General features: G+C 32.8%; 2 protein-coding genes across 4 annotated transcripts; one reads left to right on the plus strand and one right to left on the minus strand.

The window, feature by feature from the left end:
• Window positions 1-1,896: 1,896 nt before the first annotated feature.
• LOC129311704 (uncharacterized) lies at window positions 1,897-12,268 on the plus strand. 3 transcript variants are annotated; one of them, XR_008593384.1, is made up of 5 exons: window positions 1,897-2,505; window positions 3,171-3,561; window positions 3,654-3,811; window positions 4,194-4,554; window positions 11,981-12,268. XR_008593384.1 is itself a non-coding variant. In XM_054954120.1 (5 exons), exons 2-5 carry the CDS (start codon window positions 2,347-2,349, stop codon window positions 4,476-4,478), a joined length of 993 nt encoding a protein of 330 aa, XP_054810095.1. In that variant the 5' UTR covers window positions 2,004-2,022; window positions 2,259-2,346; the 3' UTR covers window positions 4,479-5,168. The 3 variants fall into 3 exon arrangements, 2 of the variants coding, with proteins under 2 accessions (XP_054810096.1, XP_054810095.1); XM_054954120.1 differs by lacking the exon at window positions 11,981-12,268 and having other exon boundaries at window positions 2,004-2,022; window positions 2,259-2,505; window positions 4,194-5,168; XM_054954121.1 differs by lacking the exon at window positions 11,981-12,268 and having other exon boundaries at window positions 3,171-3,558; window positions 4,194-5,168.
• LOC129311705 (syntaxin-22-like) lies at window positions 5,332-8,644 on the minus strand. Its single transcript, XM_054954122.1, has 7 exons — window positions 8,240-8,644; window positions 7,526-7,619; window positions 7,204-7,343; window positions 6,827-6,898; window positions 6,433-6,590; window positions 6,197-6,297; window positions 5,332-5,749 (listed from the first exon to the last, which is right to left on the minus strand). The coding sequence occupies exons 1-7, from the start codon at window positions 8,425-8,427 to the stop codon at window positions 5,684-5,686; spliced, it is 819 nt and encodes a 272-aa protein (XP_054810097.1). The 5' UTR covers window positions 8,428-8,644; the 3' UTR covers window positions 5,332-5,683.
• Window positions 12,269-16,826: the final 4,558 nt, after the last annotated feature.

A 16,826-nucleotide genomic window follows, 5' to 3' on the forward strand; every position in this document is an offset into this window, starting at 1 on the left:
AATTGCCCACTTCCCTCCAAAATCCCTTAACTAACCAACATCACGTGGCTACTCATGTACGATGTGTCTATTGTTCATCTGGGTACCTTAGTAATGAATTATACTCTTTTGAGAATTTTTAGCGAAATGTATACACAGTCAAAAAATTTAGAAATAGGGTGGGAAATATTTACTAATATTTTATATTTTCTTAAAGAAAGAAAATTAATATATTACAGTAAGAACATTAACATACAAGAACAGTGTTTCCAGGCCAGGGGGGAAAAACTAAAGACAGAAAAAAGTATTTCTAATCCTCATGCAGAACACGAATGTGGATATGCTAGAAAATAGAGTAAAGGTGAGATATCCGCAGCAACAACATGACTTGCCATTCTTTTTTATGGATCCGTAGTAAAGAACCTAATCCTTGTAAGATATTGATTCTCAAGTAAGTTTCGGATAGATTTTTATATACAAAACCGATCTTTCTATACTCCACTTAACTTTAATTAAGAAACTATTTTTCCCCTAACTTGGAGTGAAGAAAGCGATGGGCTGCAAATCGATTTATGTGCATTCATCAAAAAGTTGGAACTCTAGGAAAACGATTTCAATGGTTTTAGCTTTTTGTAAATAATAATCGTTCTCTGCCAAATCAGTGTGCCCATAATAAAGAGGAAGGGTACAGTACTTTCACCTTCATTCTATTTTATCTTAAATATACATATCTTCTTTCTATTTTTAAAATTTATATGAGCTTCTCCTAAAATGAATAATTACAAAACATAAGCATTTTCTTTACTTTAAAAATTTTATTTTCATACATCTAACTGTTAGTTAACTATTAAATTATATATGTTAAACTAAAATATCTCTCTTTAAATATATATATATATATAGTCTAAAAATTATTCAAATTACCCAAAAAAATTAATGCATATATTTTTTAATTTTTTATATTTTAATTTTTTAAAATTATAGAAATGTATTTATTTAGTAATTTTTGAAAAATTTAAATACATAAATTAGTTAAACTAATATTCAAAAATTTTATGAAATAAGAATTCAATATAATAAATTACTATATATAATTTATATTTATTTTTCTTTAAATTTTATTAATTCTAACATGAACTTTAAAATTATTTATTTAAATATTGACATACTTGATTATTTAATTTTTTTAAAATTAGGAGAGAGAATAAAAAATTAGATCATAACGGTAAATTAATAATTTTAAATTTTTTTAATATAATTAAAAATAAAAATTTAAATATTTTAGAACATTTAACAAAAATTCCTAATAATAATGTTTTAGATTGGATCAAAATGTATGCTATGAAAACATAGAGGAAGTGTGAAACCGAAAGGAGGTTACTGTGCTTCACTAGTTTACCCTAAGAAACAAAGAAAAGCTGATTCACTTGTCATGATTAGTAAATAATGGTGACAAGAATAAGTGACCAAATAATTTTTAATAAATAATCATATACTCCAATAAATATAAAATATTATTACTCTTTATTAAAAAATATAAAATATTTTTTTAAGAGTTAGATCTTAAAAAATATAAAATATTTTTAATCTTTTGATATGTAATAATTATTTTTTTTAAAAAAAAACACATATTGATATTAATTTTATATTTATTATAGAGTATTTAATAGAAGTAAATATAAAAAATAGAGTTAATTTAAAAAGAATTATTTTATTAAGATGAGATTTAATTAAAAATATTTTATATTTTTTAATTGAATGAGTATTATTCAACTTTTTTTTGAGATTAAAGTCATTATTAATTATTAAATAATAATAAAATTGCTTATAAGTAATATAATAAATAGTTTTTTTGGCAACAATATTAATTAATAATTAACATATAGTAAATCAGTAGGAACCCCAGCAAATTGCCAAATGACAATCTCGTCCACCAAGGGTAGCTCGGCCATTTTCATTCGTCGACGAACGAGCATCCCGCACTTGGTCGAGCTCGCCGTTGAACGCCGTCCACTGTTGTCATTCCTGCGTGGTTATTGTCTGGTGAGTATTGAAGAAGATTCGAACCCTAGGGCTTTGTCTACTCTCAAAATCCGGTGAGATTGATCTGTTCAATCTGGCTTTGAATTTAGATTTGAATTTGTTCCCCGCGTCACCTTTTCCTGCGTGGTATTTGCCTGAATCAATTTAAGGTATTTGTGATCCATGATCGGGTAAATGACTTGGCTCGAGTTGTGTCTAGCAATTTAGAAGGTTGAGTTTAAATTGTCATTCTTCAGTGGCTTGGAGAAGTTGCCTGAATCAATTGGCTAAATAAGGCATCTTCGTCAAAGTATCTGGAACAAAAAGTAAGGTATTATATCAACTATGCATATTACAAAGATTTCAGTGGGCTCAGATGCCCCCAGTGAGTGTAATATAGCTCTGCCCATGCCGCGATGTATTCCCTGCATGTTTTTGCTGAGAGGGATTTTCTTGATATGGTTCCCTGTAAGCTGTTTGCTTGATCAAGCACTTTCAAGTGAGGTCAGTACTACTAGAACAATTGTGCCATTGTTATTCTAGAAAGTGTGCTGGTGGTGCTTGAAACTGTGATTTTAGTTTAATAAGGTACTGACATTTGATTGCGGTTAGCTATTTGTAATATAGTATAAATCAGTTGCCTAATGGTCTCTGTGTTAGCATCCCCTAACACATGAGAAAACAGTAGAAGTTTGTGTACTGTGATATATGGTTTATGAGACAACCCAAATTAGCAAGAGTGACTCTTTTTCTTTTTGTAATGCTTTTAACTTTATTGGCATACCTTCTATCTCTTACCACCAACTCTTGTATCTTTGCAAGTTGACGTTGAAATACATAAAAGCAATCTGCAATTGCTGCTAACAAGCAGCCTAAAATAAATTGATGATGCACCTAGATGAGAGCATTAAATAGCTAATTGAACCAATTTCCTTGTTCACTCACTTTTAAAATCTGGATCTCAATGGAATTAAATAAAACAGCTCCCTATTTGTTGATTGGACGCTGATAATGATCAAATTGTATCTCATTTTGCATTAATCCTGTCTTATTGTGGCTAAATAGATATCTGCTCAAACAGTTACTAGATCCTTTTATCTTCTTTTTCTTTTGATGTGTTGAAGTGAGTTTTCAGATTTTATTTTGATGTTCATGACTGGCATTTTCAGATTGGGGGTTATGCAGATTCCAACTCCAACAGTCCACACGCTAAGGCTTTTTGTAACTTTGATCAATTTCTGACTCAGTCCTACTATGCGAGATATAAGGTCTTGGTTGATTTAGATTTTGACACTTTCATGTCTCAAGAAATCCCCTGTGGTATCTGCGAAGTGCTTCCGGATAACTATAAATATACTTTAAGAGTGTCAGATCTACAGCGAAATCTTATTGGGGGAGGTTCTCATCGTCATCTGTCCACTTCAATCAAATTTCAAACTCAACCTCCGAATTCTGTACCTGAACGAATAAGCTATTCATGTCAGCTCGTAATTATTGAAAGACTTCCCTCTGGAGTTTTTGCTGATTCATTTGAACTACAGCATCTTGTTCAGCATGGTGGTAAATACTCTTCATAAGCACTTTCATACACAAAAATGCATGTTATCAATTTCAGAAACATCTTGTTTTCTTATGGTCACTCTTTATTGCAGTGTTTCGCAATGTAGCTGTCTTTGGAGATACCAATCTAGAGTTGCCTTCATTTATGTCCAATCGTTCTGCTGTTGAAATCCACTTAGATGTTGATCCAAACATTTTTCACAAGTCAACTGACATCAATCTGGAGCTTCCTTTGCACGCACGATATCAGGTAAGTAAAGCCCATTAGGGTTGAAAACAGCACATTTAGCCTCGATGGTCCTGCCCTAATCCCATTTTAAGCCAAGCCGCTTCATAATTATAACCCATGTTCTAAAATAGAAGCAGGAACATATCTCTAAAGGGCAATATCACCTTACGAATACGATAATTACTTCCATTATTTATCAAGATAATTCCATACAACATACACTTTATGTAATGGCTAATTTTACCCAATTACTATAATATGTCATGTTATAATCCAGTATTATAGCGCTTTTTTTTTTTTTAATCAAGGTCAAATTAGTTGCGGTATTCATTTTTTTTTTTTTTCAGTCAGAGTTCACTAGCGGTATTCATTATTGCCTTATGTGTTGCCCTTTTATTTGCAGCCTCTAAATGAGAGTGGCTATTCGACAGTTAAATTCGGTAGCCCAGATGTGTTGCTACATTGCAGCGCAAAGGAAAATATGAGCTGTTTCTTCAAAGCTACTGGTGATGATACTAATATGAATCATGATGATATTGTCTGGAGAATACCTTCTGGAAGAAAGGCCCATGCTCAACTTGTTTCTGCCTTTACATTTATGGCAGCCTTATTATCAACTTTCGTAATTGTTTGGACTTCATTGTGTTATGCTAACATCAGACTGTGCCGAGGTGGAAAGCAAGCATAGCTTCCCAACCCCCACCCCCCCGGGGATGTCAAGAAAGCAAGCATATATTGTTGAAGTGAATTTCTCGCTTTGCCACGTAAGTTTTTAATTATTATTATCATTATATGGTTATACTTTTTGGTGTCAACAAAAGATAATTTGATAAGAATTTGATTCATAATCTACTAAGTCATAAAATGAAATCTTATTACTGACATGAGCAATTTATAAATACTTCTATAAATATTTTTTAGTTTGAAAACATGTCCCAATCTTTGAAACTTCACCCACTCAAACTTCTTACTATAAAAAATATATATATTGTTATACTTCTCTAACAATATTTAAAACTTGTGAATAATTTTCGAGTGATCTAGAAGGCATTTAATCTTTTGCATATTTTCTTCTATTTCACGAATGAAGTGCTGCGAAGCAAACATGTTGCTAATGGTGACAGACTTCAGAAGGAAGCCATAAAATTTAAGAAGTTTGGTTCAACAAAATGAATGAGGGCATTAATTTTTTTGAATTTGGATATTAAAGGACTAATTGCAATGAGACTAACTATCAAAAAGTTTACTCAAGAAGTAGGAGCCTCATTGGCACAATGAGCTGTTTATAAATCCTCAGTTCTCAGTTCCAGTCCGGATCATTATGAAACGTTTTTCTGTTCCTTTTATCATACTTAAAAAAAAAATGGTTGATTACCAACTTCCATCATCTCCAACTACAGAGTTAGACCAACCCCAAGCAAACATAAACATAAACATGAAGCTTTTAGGATATAAACTCCACTAAAAAGTAAAATATTATATATATATATATACACACACACACATACATATTATATATATATAGAGAGAGAGAGAGAGAGTGAGTGAGAATGTTAACGTATCGCCAAGAGGCCTAATGTTGCATTTACAGGGAAAGGGGCATTCATCAAATCAAATATTATTTTATGATGAATAAATAATCAGAGAGCCACTACACAAGAAGGGTGACACACCATCATAACCCAAACTCCTACATAGAGAAGAAAACACATAGCCCATACAGAATCCTCAACACACACACACACACACACACACACAGGTTAATTACCACATAAGATGTGTCAAACTCAAGTCAACCATGAAATCCAGTAAAACATTGTGAAATCAGTGAAGGCCATCTGCTGTTACAAAGATACAAGTCTTCTTCATAATTTGAATTGCCATAAGCTTTGACTAGGCAGCAAGAACTATGATCACGATGAGGAGCACAACCCCGAAGATCACCAAGAGCAAGCACGTCTAGAAAAACGAGAAACAAGGATATACAAGATCAACGATACTAAATACCCAAAGCTTTAATAAAGGGAATGCGAACATTCTATCAAAGATAATATAGGAAATCTACAATTCTACCGCAAGGATTACAGAACTGAGTGATGGTTAATTCCATAAACCCACCTCCTTTCTCCAAAATATTGGATTAAGCTGCAGTTAACCCAATTCTTTTCATTCTTAAAATAATGAACCCTGTATTTCGGGTCCTCGTTGCCATATAGTAAAAGTTGAACTTTTTAAGATGGCTTCCATGCACTCACTAAATCCAAATCAATTTAGTTGAGGTATTACCTCACAGGAGGCGAGTCTATATGGAATGTTGGGTGTGTCAAATTTTAACATGGAAGCAGGTGGAAACATTTAAAAACAAATACATAAATGAAAGTTATAAGATAAAGCCTAATAGATTACCAGGGACGAATTTGATCTTTGGATCTTTGCAGCTTTCACGAGTTGAGATTTTGCTTCTGAAGTTGCCGAGTGGGAGGCTTCAATATTGGATCCAATATCATCTGCAAAATAGAAATCCTTGACATCAGATGACAGCAGCCAGTCCAGACAATGAAATACTTAAGCTAATACAGATATGAACGCAATAAGAGCTTTTTTTTAAAAAAAAAAAAAAAAGCGGGTCCCATTTTAGTTACCAATTATGACTCCTTGCTCATGGACAAGCACAGCAAGATCTTTAAAAATCTCGTTTACTTCACCAATTTGCTGTTGGATTTCTTGAATGCCATGCTCACGTTCCTCAATTATAGCTTCATTGAAGGCAATCTCATTATCCAATAATAACAACTCTTGCCTGCAACATGAACAAAGCAAGGCAAATCCCCGCATCAGTCATGAGGCCAAATCCTTTAATATTATTGAAATCTTTTTAATAAAACCGTTTAATAATATTGAAAATATGTAACACTACTATTTGATCCAAGTCACATTACACAATACAGCAGAGGCCTCTACAATAAGCAACGCAATAATGAGATCAAAATGTATGTCTAAACTTTGATTTACCATCAATAAAATGTGAGAAATTACCTTCTGGATTCCACAAGAGCACGCCGTTCTGAAGTCTGATCAGAACTAACATCCACCTCACTGGCTGTATAACTGCAAACCAAGAAGAAAAGGCCAATATCATGAGCAATATATGCATGTAAGAAATAACATCTTATGAGGAATATCAGTGAACCGACAGTCACTAGATGAGAAAGTGTTCACCAAAAACAAGTCCAGATAAGGTAAACACTAAAAAGTAGGCCTTTTTAAAGAAAATTATTGTTGTGTATAGGATCAGTTCACTTCATAATGTTGCATCCACGTGCAAATTGCAAAAGAAAAATAGAGGAAAACAGAGAGGGCACAGTCCTTCCCCTTTTGACTATTACAAACTTCAATAATTGTTAATCAGTCACCTGGAAGGAAGACTTGCTTGTGAAACAAAAGGAGTGTAGGCTGTTTCCCTTGTGGCTGCAAGCTGCTGTGCCTTCTGAAATTCTTTCAAAACTGCCTGAAAATCTTTTGCAAGTTTAGCATCGGCTATCTTCCTACTTGCCTGCAACAATGAGAAAGACATGGAAGGCAATCAACTACAAAGTGGTAGCAAGAATTCATTTTAAAGGTACATTCAAAATTTTGATCATAACAAGTATATGCTCCTCTTTATAACAATTTACAGACATTCAAACAGTTCTCTTGGATATGCATATATGATACAAGATAAAGATTCAAACTTACGCTAACTTCAACATGGTGATCTATTTCACTAGCCTGCTTGAGTTTAGCAGATGTATCCTTCACCAATTGCCCGATATTGAGTCTTGTCTTGTGCCTTCAGGTTAAAAACAGTCAACAAGTTAAGGAGTGGAGATTAAGCTTCTCATAAATATAAAACCAACGGCTAAGTTTTGAATTGACTATGAAAAGATGCATTCAAGAAAATAATGTGCAAACAGCTTATAAAGCATGATAAACAATAAACATGTATAAAGCATGAACCGATTTCAGCATAAACTGCAATACCAGAGTGCACTAAAGCTTTCACCTTCAATTGTTTTATGACTCAAATTTATTGATGGGTCCAATTACATTACAGCCTCCCACGGTCTCAACCACGAACGAAAAGAATAAATACACAATGTTAGCGAGAAATCTGTTAGCAGCCTCAAGTTCAAATCAACACCATAACTACTTCCTCCCGACATTTAAAAATGATTTTTCAAGGAATTCATTAGCTGACAAGTTATATACAAGTCAGGCTGCTCACAGAAGAGTAATTGAACTCATCCATCGAGCTCACTAGAAAGAAGTAGCACAAAATTCAACCAATGCAAACCACAATTGCCACTCTCTCAACCAAAACTACCGCAAATACATAATTATAAGCGGTACATGAACTACGAAAATGCTCAGAAAAATCATAATATGAAGAATCATAAACTGCGCACTCACAATTTCTCGCGTAGCTCGAGCGTGTCTTTAGGGGTTCCGAGGGTATTGACGAGCCTCTGAAACGTGGAAACAGCGGTGTTGATCTGAAAGATACCAGAAGCCACGGCCTGGGTAGGATCTTGGTTGGGATTGCCGAGGTTTCGCCGGGGAGCGAAAGGCCGGCCAGCTTCAATATCCTGAAAGCTCATTGTGTAATTACTATGACCCTTACTTTCTCCAGAAAATCAAGAATTGAATTTTCTAGAGAAAGAAAAGGGGCGAGGAACGAGAGCAAGGTGATTTACGGCTCTTAACAGAAACAGATGCTTCCAATCGGCGGGTCCTGAGAATAGAGAAAGTCTAACGACGAATTGACGGGGACATGGCAGAGATGGATGATCGGCTGGGGACATTGATTATCATTAACGATTAGTTTAGTTCTCTGTTAATTGACAATTACGGGCTGCTTGTCGTATGAAATAAAATGATATTGAATAAAAGTAATATTTTTATAAATATAAAAAATGGGAGAAATGGACAAAAGTACCCATCAAGTGATCAGCCAAAAACATCTAATAATTTAAAATAAAAAATAATAATAATAAAAATATTTACAACATTATTAAAGTTTGTACAAAAATAACCAAACAATTAAATTGCCTTAACATCTATTAGTTGATTGTACTTGTTACGTGTCAATTTTTGTTAATGTGAATTTAAAAAGGGACAAAAATACATATAAAATCATCGACCAAAAGTATCCAATAACTTAAAGTGAAAAAAAAATATAAGAATGCTCATAATATTATTTTAATAAATGCAATAATAATCAATTTAACAAAATTCATATTGTGTGATTTTTTTTTTTCGCCACGTATCTCACTCCCTTCCTCCCTCTCTCTATTCATTTTTTTTATCTACAAAACTTGATATTCAATGTAGTGAAATAAGTTGCACGCAATTGAAAATCAAGAAAAAAAAAGTTGTGACTCGCTACAAAGAATACATACTTCATTAAGGAGCTCGTAATGCTTTCATGACTACACGCACCCCCTACACCATCTATCTTAATAACACTGGCACGACTTTAAATGATTTCGTTCATGATGAGATTTGAAATCCTCAATTAGCTTCGAAAACTTCTAAAAAAAAGCAAACGATTTAACTTATTATTTGATCAAAACATTATTTTTCCACATGATATTCATATGATGATGAATCAACATCTGTAAAATTTCACTTGAAAATATTTTTTTGTCAATGTTAGCAAAAAGATAGTCAACTTTTGCTTAGTATCAGCTAAATGGTCCAACATTTAAGAGATTTAATGAATTGATCACTATTGCATGTACTAAAATAATATTATGAGTTTTCTGCCTTTTTTTTCATTTTATGCTATTGGATGCTCTTGGGCAATAATTTTATAGATATTTTTTTTCTTTTTTTTAGTCCATATCAGCAAATATTGACATATGACAAACACATTTATCATTTCACACTGAAAAATAACAGACGTTAAGGCAAGTTAACAGTTTGATTACTTTTGCATCAATTTTAATAATGTTATAGGTATTTTTATCATTTTTTCTCGCTTTAGGCTATTATTAGCTCTTGACCGATTACTTGATAGGTATTTTTTTCCATTTACCCTAAAAAATATTCCTAAAGGCACAAATTCAAATTTTGAAATATTTTATTTGATTTTCTTAAAAATGTTATTATTTGTAATGACAAAACTTATTATTATTATTTACAAAAACATTTAAAATTATAATTGATTTAAAAATCAATTACTAATATTCATATAAGATAAATTCCATCTCATTAACCACGAACTCTTGATTAAGTTGATGTGGCATAAATTTAGTTAAATTTAACTATCATTTTAATAGCAAGGGTTTATAATCAAAATCTATAAGATAGGGGTGTATGATTTAAATTTTTCAAGATAAGAAAGGTTATATGCAATTAACCTTGAGTCAGTGGGAGTTATGTGTGTTTTGGCCTATCATGTTGTTAAAAAATATATGACATTTTTAACGAAATCTCACCTTTTAATAAAATAAAGTGATTTATTTTAAAATAAATAAAAAATAATTTATTTATTGTGAACATTTTAAAAAAAAATTACAATAATTATACTTTGAAATACAAAAAATATTTTATATTTTCAAACATTCAATCCTTAAAAAATTCTTTATATTTTTTAATAGAGAGAGTAAAAAATATAAGCATTGATTATAACAAAAATAATATGTTTAATATAACATCCTAAATAACAATCTGTGAACAGTTCAATTTGTTCTAAATTTCATATTTTCATATTAGTTGGAATTGATGGTAATTAATATTGCTAATATTGATAGTTCGTTTTCTTCATTATTTTATCTGTATTTTAAAATTATTATTGATTTTTTGAAATTATAATTTAATCTGTGAAATTATGAAAATGTTACTCTGCATGTGCCTTAGCAATATTCCCAGGTACAATAATCTTCCTTGTATTATAAAATTCAAAGCTAATACAACACTGTTCCGTCTTTAAATATAAGATAAATTTGTTTTCATTTATAAGTATCATGTCATTATAAATTTTGATAAACATTTATTATATTTTTTAAAATCATCTCTCATAAAGTTAATTTTTTTTTTCACTAGACAATTTCTTTCATTGACTACAATGATAATTTAGTCTAATTTTAAACATAATTATTATGCTTAATCAACTTTCTTAAATTATATAAATTTATTATTTTTCTGATAATTAAAACAAAAGCAGCATCTACTACGATAAATGGCATCCTTCGAATCCAAATATTTATACAAAACAATAATTGTTATTAAAAATTGAAAATTATTACATTTTAAATGATTAAATATATTGTTTATAATTTATAACAGTTATTATTATTAGAGTTATTATTCAACAGAAAAAGAGTGGTAAATTATTATTGGAGGTTTTTTTAGATCAAGAAAAAGAAAAAGAAATATTGAGTATAATTGATCTTAAATTCTGTGATTGGAATGTTGGCCCAAAAAAAAAAGTTGGCAAACTAAAACCTTTGGTTAGAGCATGAAGGAAATTTACCATGTGAAGAGATGAGAAGATAAATTGTTTTGGAAACCATATACGAACAATTCTTTTAATGTTAAATCTATCTATTCTTTTTAATGTTAAATCTGTCTACTCTTTTCTTTGTGCAAGTACTAGAAAAAGATATGGAGATGGAGATGGCCTATTGCGAAAAAATAAAATCATTTATGTGGATGCTTACACATAGAAGAGCACACACGTATGAGATAAGACAAGGAAGAGGACTAACAATCTAGCAAAAGTGTCCTTGTGGATACGACATGATAAAAGACTCAATGCACCCTATTGTAACTATATATGAATGTATCAAACAAGTGGGAAGCTGTGGTCAATAAGTATAGTTGGAGCACTTTTGCTAACCTTAAAGTGTAATGTGGGTTAAATGGAATCTAAGCCATGAAGTAGGTCAAAGGTACACGACAAAAGTGCCCTAAGCAACTCTTTTTGGCTATAATCGTTGAAATATTTAGGTCGATAGATGTGAAAAAGTATTTGATAAGAATAATTTCCTTAACCAAAAAATTGCCTTTTCTAGTTTTGTTTAAGATGTGTGTAGATGCTAATCTTCTTAGTATAGCCCCCTTTTTATCCTATGAAAGCAAATGCTTTAAGGAAAGCAATAGGAATGAGTCTATAAAGCTTGATGTTGATGTTTTTATTTTACCTAGTGGAAGCAGCGGTTGCAGTGGTTCTATTTGGGATAGAGATGAGAATTAGTTTCTAGGCTTTAGATGTAAATCAATCAATGTCCTTGCTGCGATCGTGGAGTTACTGGCCATTATTCATGGCTTCAATTTACGTTGGGGCAAGGGATTTTGTATATTGGATATCTTTTGTGATTGCATTGAGGCTATACTTTTACCAATTAGCAATTGTGACAACTCCCACCCTTTTAAGGAACTGGTTGATGATGCGAGACTTTTATATCATTGGAATTGAAGCTTAGTTACTCATCATTTTGGTAAACTTTTATATGTTGCTAAATGTCTTATTCTATAGATATGACTTTTTATATCTTTGATCATTCCTTACTCCTCTATCAAGGGGAGATAGGTGGTGAAAGGGCTATGCTTGAAGACTTGGTCATGTTGTAATTGTTTTTAAGTTATGAATATACTTTTCAGTCAAAAGAAAAAAAACTATTAAGTCAAAAACAAATCTTTTGAAGTTTGATCAGAAGAGTTTTTCCTTTTAGCCCAAACGATTGTATAGAGTTAGAATATGATTAAGCATGTAAGGTCTCCTTTATTAAACCACAATTAACTCCTTAATTAAGATAATTACGTGACTAACCCAAGTAAATTATCAAGTTTGTAAAATTATACAAGTGAGAGCAATTCTCAAATCATTTACAATGATTGCAAAATTCAACATTTTTAATTTCTATCAAACACTTATTATGTACAAATCAGAGTTTTAAAAAAATGCGGAAACTTGAAAATCGGTTAGGACCTAAACATTAAGTTTCAGAACTCAAAAACTATGTTTTGTACAAAAGATGTGACATGCACCGTGGCTAAGGGTCCATGTGCCTCAACTCACTTGCCTTTGTGCCTTGCGTCGCGTCACATTGCACAAATATGACAATAATTAGCTGTCAATTTGATAGCACAAGGAGCGAATTTCAAACGCATTCCAAATCTTTGTTCAACGTTCAATGGAGGTGATTTTGGTGTCAATACGGAGTTTTCTTCCAACTTTAGCTAATTCATAAGTTTCATATTCAAATTCACTTTTTATGAAAGGTAGACACCACAACCTATTTTATCACTTTTACACATGAAAACTCACATCAAAGGTGTCCCAATTCACACATAAGTGTTAAAAAACCAACACCGATCATCCGATCACACTCAATAAATTTTATATAACTTGTGCAACACACCATACTCAACCTAAAACACATATAACTCAAAATTATCACTCAACTTTAAATTTTACAAAACATAAGGGAGAGGAATTTCTTGTATAAAACAATCATTTTTATTTTAAATAAGTGAAAATATATATATATTTTTGCTTGCACAAATATTTTAGCCCTATCCAAAAATTTACTGTTGAAATTTAAAATATATTGGATCATTATCAGTATGTATTGGATCAATAGTCAAGTAAGGTCTGGGCTTATAATGGGCCTACGTGCCTCTGCCTGCGTTTTGAGTCTTTCTTGTTTTCTTGCCTCATTCTTGATGGCTATTTAAAGCCCATGAGGAAAGCAATCAAGCTGTGGTGTAATGAGAAAACTTTTCTGAAATGAATTATTCAGTTGAAGCATGAATTTCTACATGGTACCAAAGTCGGGTTCGTAACCCGACCCGATCATTTTTTTTCTTTTTACAGCCTTAAAACCTAATGCTTCCCCAAATCACAAAGTCATCTCCTTCTGAGTCGTCTCCTTCGTCCTTCTTCAGAAAACCTTTCCCCAAATCGCTAAGTTATAGCGTTACCCAAAGCTATGCTTAAATCATCACCTTAGTTTTTCCTCAAGATCCATCATGACAGAAGCTGAATCCCCACCATCGTTCACATCCACAATAGATATGAACCATCCTCTCTACCTCCATCCTTCGGACACCTAAGCTTCGACCTTGGTCGCCCAGCCACTCATCGGTAGTACCAACTACGCTGTCTGGGGTCACGCTATCCGAATGTCTCTCAGAGCGAAAAACAAGATTGGGCTGATAGATGGATCTTGCAACAGAGAATCGCAGAACACAGCACTTCGAACCCAATGGGATCGGTGTAACGCAGTAGTCCTATCTTGGCTGATTAATTCCGTCTCCAAAGATATCGCAGTCAGCATCACATTCTCTGAAAATGCTTAGGATGTCTGGAATGATCTTCGCAAGAGATTTGATGTGACCGATGGAACCAAAGTATATAGCCTTCATCGTCTCATCAACATACTCACCCAAGAAGGTATGACCGTTTCAAGTTACTTCACAAAACTCAAGGAATTGTGAGAAGAATACTCCACAATTGTTCCCCTACCTACCTGTAAATGTCCCTCTTCGATTGAATATGCGAAGTGCGTTCAGTAACAAAAGTTATTCCAATTCCTCATAGGGCTTAATAACTCATACCAGTCCACTAGAAGTCAGATTTTGCTAATGGACCCTCTGCCCTCAATAAATCAATCCTACTCTATGGTCTCTCAAGAAGAGGCACAACACTCCATCTCATCCACTTCGTTCCAGATGTCCAATTATTCTGCCTCCATAATCACTAGAGGTCGGGGACGATTTGGAAGATCTCAAGGGAGAGGCAAGCTCTTGCTGCCACAGAAAGGGCTATACGAGAGATAATTGCTTTCACATTATCGGGTTCCCCCCTAACTTTCAAGGAGGAAGAGGACGAGGTAGTCCACTCAGTCGAGCAAATCATGTTGAAAATTCCACCCTTCACAATACATCCAAGCCACAACAAGACACATCATCCGATCACCAGCTACTGTCTCCAAAGGATTATGAGAAGATGATCGAGAACTTGAAAAAATAAGTCCAGACTCTTTCGACTAAATCACTCTCGGTAGGAAGAGCAGTCACTAATGACTCGGTAAAGCTTTCAGGTTTGAACACTTGCCTATTCTCTAGTACACCTACACTTAACCCACAACCACATTGGTTATTAGATTCTGGAGCTTCTTGACATGTTGTAAGTAAACTATTGTATTTTGACTCTTATCATGAATACAGTGGACACTCATTTAGAATAAAGATTCCTAATACTGACAAACTCACGGTCACTCACATTGGTAGCATCAAGATATTTGAGAACATTATTTTGAAAAATGTTTTATATGCTCTAGGAATTTGTTACAATTTAATATCAATTTCTCGACTAATAAAAGATCAACAGTGTGTGGTTGCCTTCTTTCCTGACAAATGTTTATTACAGGACCTCTTTAGTGGCAGAACCAATACGATTGGTGGAATAGAGTCTGGTCTATACTTGGTTGATGAAAATCTTGTCCCATCGTCTAATATTCATAATAGTAATACCATTTCCAATGAAAATATTTGGCATCTAAGATTAGGACATCCATCTGATTTTATCCTTAAACATGTAATCCCTTTACAAGACAAGTTGTCTTCTATTAATTCCTCTAGCTGTGATATTTGCTTTAAAGCAAAACAGACCCATTTGTCCTTTCCCTCTAGTCAAATAAAAACTGATTCCTGCTTTGATTTGCTTTATGTTGATGTTTGGGGTCCCTATAAACATTCTACTCATCATGGTTACAAATTTTTCCTCATCATTGTTGATGATTTCTCCCGAACCAGCTGGATTTATCTCATGCATAATAAACATGAAACTTTATATTATCTAAAGAAATTTATTTCCCTCATAACAAATCAATTTTCTACCAGGGTTAAACGAATCAGAAGTGATAATGGAACAGAATTCGTGAATCTATCAGCCTCTACATACTTTAATGAAAATGGTATTATTCATGAAACTACTTGTGTCCGTACCCCACAACAAAATGGGGTTGTAGAAAGGAAGCATCGGCATATATTAGAGGTTTCTCGAAGCTTGATGTTTCAAGCTAGTGTGCCAATCCAATTTTAGGGGAAAACTGTTAGGACTGCTGTTATATCATTAATAGAATTCCTTCAAAGGTCTTAGATTACAAAATATCATATGAGATATTATATAGGAAGCAACTGACTTATCAAATATGAAAGTTTTTGGTTGTCTAGCATATGCTAAGATCCCTGGAAGATTAGACAAATTAGATGCCAGGTCTGTTGAATGCACGTTCCTAGGGTATCTAAGTAATCAAAAGGGTTATATTCTTTATGACATTAAAAATGATGATATAATTGTCAATCGAGATGTTGTTTTTCTTGAAAACCAGTTTCTCTTTTTAGAACAGACGGCTACTTCTAACCAGCAGGAACAGGTACATTTTCAAGATCCTTTTATTTTTGATGATGTTCCTGCCCCTGCAATTCCTTCTGATTCTTTTATACATCCTAATAATGAGCCTAACCTTGAATCTGATGATAGTAATATTGCACCTAAAAACACTAATGACTTAGGGAGTTGAAGACATGAAAACTTAGATAATAACAGACCCATTAGACAGAAGAGAGCACCTAGTTGGCTTAGGGATTATGATTGTACTAATATAGACTTTCTGAATAAAATGGACAAGAAAGGCAATAAGAAGATCTTATACCCTATGCAACATAGCATCAATTATGCAAATATTTCACAATCTTATAGGGAGTTCATAGCTGTTATAGATGACATAAGTGAACCTGACACCTTTGAGGAAGCAATTAAGGATGATAGATGGATAAAAGCAATGTAAGATGAAATAACTGCCTTAGAAAATAATAAAACATGGGAAGTAGTTGACTTGCCACCAGGAAAGAGACCAATAAGCTGTAAATGGATCTTTAAAAAGAAGTATAATGCTGATGGGACCCTAAATAAATTAAAGGCAAGGTTAGTAGCAAAATGCTTTAGTTAAAAGGAAGGAATAGACTATACTAAAAACTTTTA

Source organism: Prosopis cineraria, unplaced genomic scaffold (genome assembly GCF_029017545.1).
Source record: "Prosopis cineraria cultivar Desert tree isolate PC_DT_omini unplaced genomic scaffold, ASM2901754v1 PC5, whole genome shotgun sequence".
NCBI classification, from domain to species: Eukaryota; Viridiplantae; Streptophyta; class Magnoliopsida; order Fabales; family Fabaceae; genus Prosopis; species Prosopis cineraria.

Bases quoted from the DNA above. Each gene is read 5' to 3' on its own strand.
- LOC129311704 (XM_054954120.1), top strand. From the start codon at position 2,347: ATGCATATTACAAAGATTTCAGTGGGCTCAGATGCCCCCAGTGAGTGT. The intron at 3,562-3,653 runs GTAAATACTCTT...TCTTTATTGCAG, and splicing joins GCATCTTGTTCAGCATGGTG to TGTTTCGCAATGTAGCTGTC. The intron at 3,812-4,193 runs GTAAGTAAAGCC...TTTTATTTGCAG, and splicing joins CTTTGCACGCACGATATCAG to CCTCTAAATGAGAGTGGCTA.
- LOC129311705 (XM_054954122.1), bottom strand. From the start codon at position 8,427: ATGAGCTTTCAGGATATTGAAGCTGGCCGGCCTTTCGCTCCCCGGCGA. The intron at 7,344-7,525 runs GTAAGTTTGAAT...TCATTGTTGCAG, and splicing joins ATCACCATGTTGAAGTTAGC to GCAAGTAGGAAGATAGCCGA. The intron at 5,750-6,196 runs GTAATCTATTAG...TCGTTTTTCTAG, and splicing joins AAAGATCAAATTCGTCCCTG to ACGTGCTTGCTCTTGGTGAT.